The following is a 4,268-nucleotide window of genomic DNA, read 5'->3' on the forward strand; positions in this document are numbered from 1 at the left end:
AAGGCGGGCGTCCATCTGGCTTCAGTCCCCACGGCTCGATTCCCCCTCCGGAGACCCAGCGTGGAGACTATTGGCCGCTGCCCCTTTAAGGGCCGCCACTCCCCCACCCCCATCCCCTCCCCAGCGGTGGCACCCAACGGGTGGGGGTGGCGCGGAGACTGTGTGTTCTCGCCGGTCAACTGGGGAAGATGGCTCAGGCCGGGGGAATCGCTCCCACGCCCCGATGCCCCCGCCGCTGAGCAGGGTGAGCTGGGAGACCCTTTCCTCATTCCTTCCCGCCCCACGCGCGACGCGGGGATGGCTCCGTGGCCTCCCGGGAACAGCTCTCTGACCCCGTGGCCAGATATCCCAACCCTGGCACCCAATACTGCCAACGCGAGTGGGCTGCCAGGGGTGCCCTGGGCGGTGGCGCTGGCGGGGGCGCTGTTGGCGCTAGCGGTGCTGGCCACCGTGGGAGGCAACCTGCTGGTAATCGTGGCCATCGCCCGGACGCCGAGACTCCAGACCATGACCAACGTGTTCGTGACTTCGCTGGCCACAGCCGACCTCGTGGTGGGGCTTCTGGTCGTGCCCCCGGGGGCCACGTTGGCGCTGACCGGCCACTGGCCCCTGGGCGTCACCGGTTGCGAGCTGTGGACCTCGGTGGACGTGCTGTGTGTGACCGCCAGCATCGAAACCCTGTGCGCCCTGGCGGTGGACCGCTACCTGGCCGTGACCAACCCGCTGCGCTACGGCGCACTGGTCACCAAACGCCGCGCCCGAGCAGCCGTGGTGCTGGTGTGGGTCGTGTCAGCCGCGGTGTCGTTCGCGCCCATCATGAGCAAATGGTGGCGCGTTGGGGCAGATGCCGAGGCGCAGCGTTGCCACTCCAACCCGCGCTGCTGCACCTTCGCCTCCAACATGCCCTACGCGCTGCTCTCCTCCTCGGTCTCCTTCTATCTTCCGCTTCTGGTGATGCTCTTCGTCTACGCACGAGTTTTCGTGGTGGCTACGCGCCAGCTGCGCTTGCTGCGCCGGGAGCTGGGTCGCTTCCCGCCAGAGGAGTCTCCGCCGGCTCCTTCTCGCTCCGGCTCCCCTGGCCCGGCGGGGCCGTACGCCTCGCCTGCGGGGGTGCCCTCCTACGGCCGGCGGCCGGCGCGCCTTCTGCCTCTGCGGGAGCACCGCGCCCTGCGCACTTTGGGGCTCATCATGGGAACTTTCACTCTCTGCTGGTTGCCTTTCTTTGTGGTCAACGTGGTGCGCGCCCTCGGGGGCCCCTCTCTGGTGTCCGGCCCCACTTTCCTCGCCCTTAACTGGCTGGGCTATGCCAACTCTGCCTTCAACCCGCTCATCTACTGCCGCAGCCCGGACTTTCGGAGCGCCTTCCGCCGCCTGCTGTGTCGTTGCCGGCCGGAGGAGCACCTCGCCGCTGCCTCCCAGCCCCGAGCCCCCTCCGGCGCCCCCACGGTCCTGACCAGCCCCGCTGGCCCCAGGCAGCCCTCACCGCTCGACGGGTAGGTAATCGAGGCGAAGGGATCAGGAAGCTTTCTGTATCTCCGCTGGTCAATTTTTTTTTTTTTTTTTTGAGTTCGGGGTTCGGGAGGAGAAGATGGGGCTGGGGAGGGTCTTTGCAATCAAGACAAGGGGGGCACAGAGTAGGGAATCAAAGTGGAACCCAGAGCCCTTTCCTTTCCCGTTTCCCACCCACCCTGCCCGGGCGGAGGTGGGGGGTGGGGAAGGTGGAAGCAAAGGAGGCGGCCGGGTGGTTCTCCAGCCCAGGAGCAACAGTGCGCCCGGAGGTGCCGCGGTGCGGAGGGCCCCCGGCTCGACCGGTCAGCTCCAGCTTTGGTTTGCTAGCTCAGTTCTTTCTCTGCCCAAAATTCTTACCATCACGCGAGCTGGCTTTGACTTGCCGAGACTAGAGGGCAACCCCCCATCCCCTACCCCACCCATCCCCGCACCCGTCCCCAAGCCTTCGGGCTCAGTTCTGGTTTCTTTGAAAAGTCTGATAGCCCCGAAGGTGAGGATTCGCTTCCGGAATGAAGGCTAGCCGGGCTGAGGAAGCTGTGAGTGCGAATTCCTCCCCAGTAGGAAGCGGGTCGGGTTGGAGTTGGGGGTGGGCTTTTTGGCTCGGTGGGTCCCAGGGGAGCTTCCAAGGTCTCTGACCAACCCCCCACCTCCGCCCTGTTCCCACCCTTTGCCCCCTCACCCCAAGGTACTGTTATCTCCATTTTTTCAGGGCTTCCTGCGGACTTTCTTAGGCCTTGAAGAAACAGCTCCATTGATCCGGAACCTTTGGAAAGCCTCTGGCCGGCATCGGCTCAGAATGAGCCCCGTGGAGTTTCCCAGCTGGAAAACTCTGCCCTTCCCCAGCCTGCCGACTGGGTCCTGGGAGGAGGCGGGGGGACTGACTCGGGAGGGGAAATCCTTACCAAGTGGGTTTTCGCCGGCTCTCTGCCTTTCTGAGAGAAGTCTTCTAAACCCCAGCCCTGAACTTCACCGGTACCTCAGCAGCTCGCGCGTTCGCTTCCCGTTCCCAGGTGCACCGGCAGGAGCTGGGCTGCGTTTAGTCCCGCACCCGCCCCTGTCTCACTCGGGTGCTGTGTGCGCGGGGGCAAGGCGGGCACCTTCATTCTGTTCCTGCAGCCTCCCAGACCCTGAGGAACCCACCGGGGTGCTGGAGGCCCAGGCTGAGAAGAGGAAGGGGGAAGGTCACGGTTTTGGGCCTCTGTCCGTGGCTTCCTCACTGTAGACACACCTACCTCACAGCAGTTTCAGGACTTTAGAGTTTGGGGTGGGGAGGGGGCGCTCCTGATTTCGTGGGAAGGCGAACCATTCGAATGGGTCCCTTTTCCTTTTGAAATCAAATGAATAAATGTTACTGAATGCAGTGTATCCGTCGCCGTCTTTCTCTCCCTTTGTTTTCTCTGCATAATCCACTTACTCCTTTCATAGAGCTGACTCTGTGACAGAGGCAATAAATTAGGCCTAATCCTTGTCCTTTTCTTCTTGATCCTCATGAAACAAACAATGAAAAGTCTTTTGGGGTGAAGGAGACAGAGTTTGAGCCTTTGATACTCCGATCTCCCCACCCTGGAGGCCATTCTGCCCACGGGATTCACTGAAGTGTCCGCAGGAGGGTGGGGTTTGCTGTGCCAGGGATCAGGGCACATGGAGCCTTGCGCTACAAACCAGAGGTGGATTCATAACATCCCGTTGCCACCAGGAACCAGTTTTGTCCGGTGCTGTACGTGTGTGGGGCGGCACAGACCATTGTTTGTGTTGGGCAGATGTTCTTGGGTTATAAATATATTGTGACATTTCTTATCCTTTCCATAACCTCTATTAACCTCTACCTTCCCACTCCCTTTCCTGGGCAGCAGAAATCTGTATTATCTTCTTGAACTAAAACTGGAGTTATAAGTTTGAGCTCCTTGATAATTTTTTCTCCCCTTATTCCAATTTTATGAATCTTATCAGGCAGTTTCCTAGGGAAAGAAAATTTCTATGGTAACCCCTGGGTCATTTTGTGAGTTTTTATTTAGACTCCATGAGCAGAGACCATTGTCCAGGCTGATTTACTGGAGAGCCAGTAAATCACTAAAAGTTGAACGAGCTGAGTGACGGCAGCTTACAATGGATTGGCTACCTTCAGGGGCTCCAGGGTTATAAAACTTTGATCCACCCTGAGGATAAGCTCAGTGGATTTCCACATATGGGTGTTCCCTGTGAACTGGACCTGGCGTTAGCTGCTTTCTTCTGTCTAGAAGTCCAGGTTTTATTTCTTAGGATGTTTGCATACCATAGATGACTTTCTCCTTCTTCACTCAGAGCAGTACGAGATCTCTGGTGTCTGAGGTGTGGAAGGTTTCTTGGCAAGGACTCAACTGTTGAACCTTTAGCAGAGAAGGAAGTCTCGCTTTAGCCTGAGCATAAGTAAGAGGGCCTCCTCTCTCTTCCCACCTCTGGATATTTTCCCGACATCGCTGAGGGAAGTTGTCCAGTTGGTGCCAGGGTGCTAGGAGGGGGAGAAGAATGATTAGGGGGAGGGAGGGCGCTCTGGTTTGTAGAATTGTCCTTGAACGCCACCCAGGGGCTCACAGGGCTCGAGTCTTACTCGATACGCACCCGTGTGCCAGCTATCAGCCTCCTCTGGAGTGTTTAGACTTGCGCTGGAGCTGTGGACTCCGTCTGCTAATTGTCACCACTGTGTCTGACAGGTGGAGAGGCAGCCAGCCGCTCCGGTCATTTCTCCAGCAACTTGCGGTCAGGTGTCAGGCCGAGGGAGA

General features: G+C 59.2%; 1 protein-coding gene across 1 annotated transcript; it reads left to right on the forward strand.

Moving 5' to 3' along the window:
* The first annotated feature begins 297 nt into the window (after positions 1-297).
* On the forward strand, positions 298-2,240 carry ADRB3 (adrenoceptor beta 3). The gene is made up of 2 exons (XM_068971211.1): positions 298-1,493; positions 2,219-2,240. The coding sequence occupies exons 1-2, from the start codon at positions 298-300 to the stop codon at positions 2,238-2,240; spliced, it is 1,218 nt and encodes a 405-aa protein (XP_068827312.1).
* Positions 2,241-4,268: the final 2,028 nt, after the last annotated feature.

This window comes from Capricornis sumatraensis, chromosome 4 (assembly GCF_032405125.1).
Source record: "Capricornis sumatraensis isolate serow.1 chromosome 4, serow.2, whole genome shotgun sequence".
In the NCBI taxonomy this organism is placed as follows: Eukaryota; Metazoa; Chordata; class Mammalia; order Artiodactyla; family Bovidae; genus Capricornis; species Capricornis sumatraensis.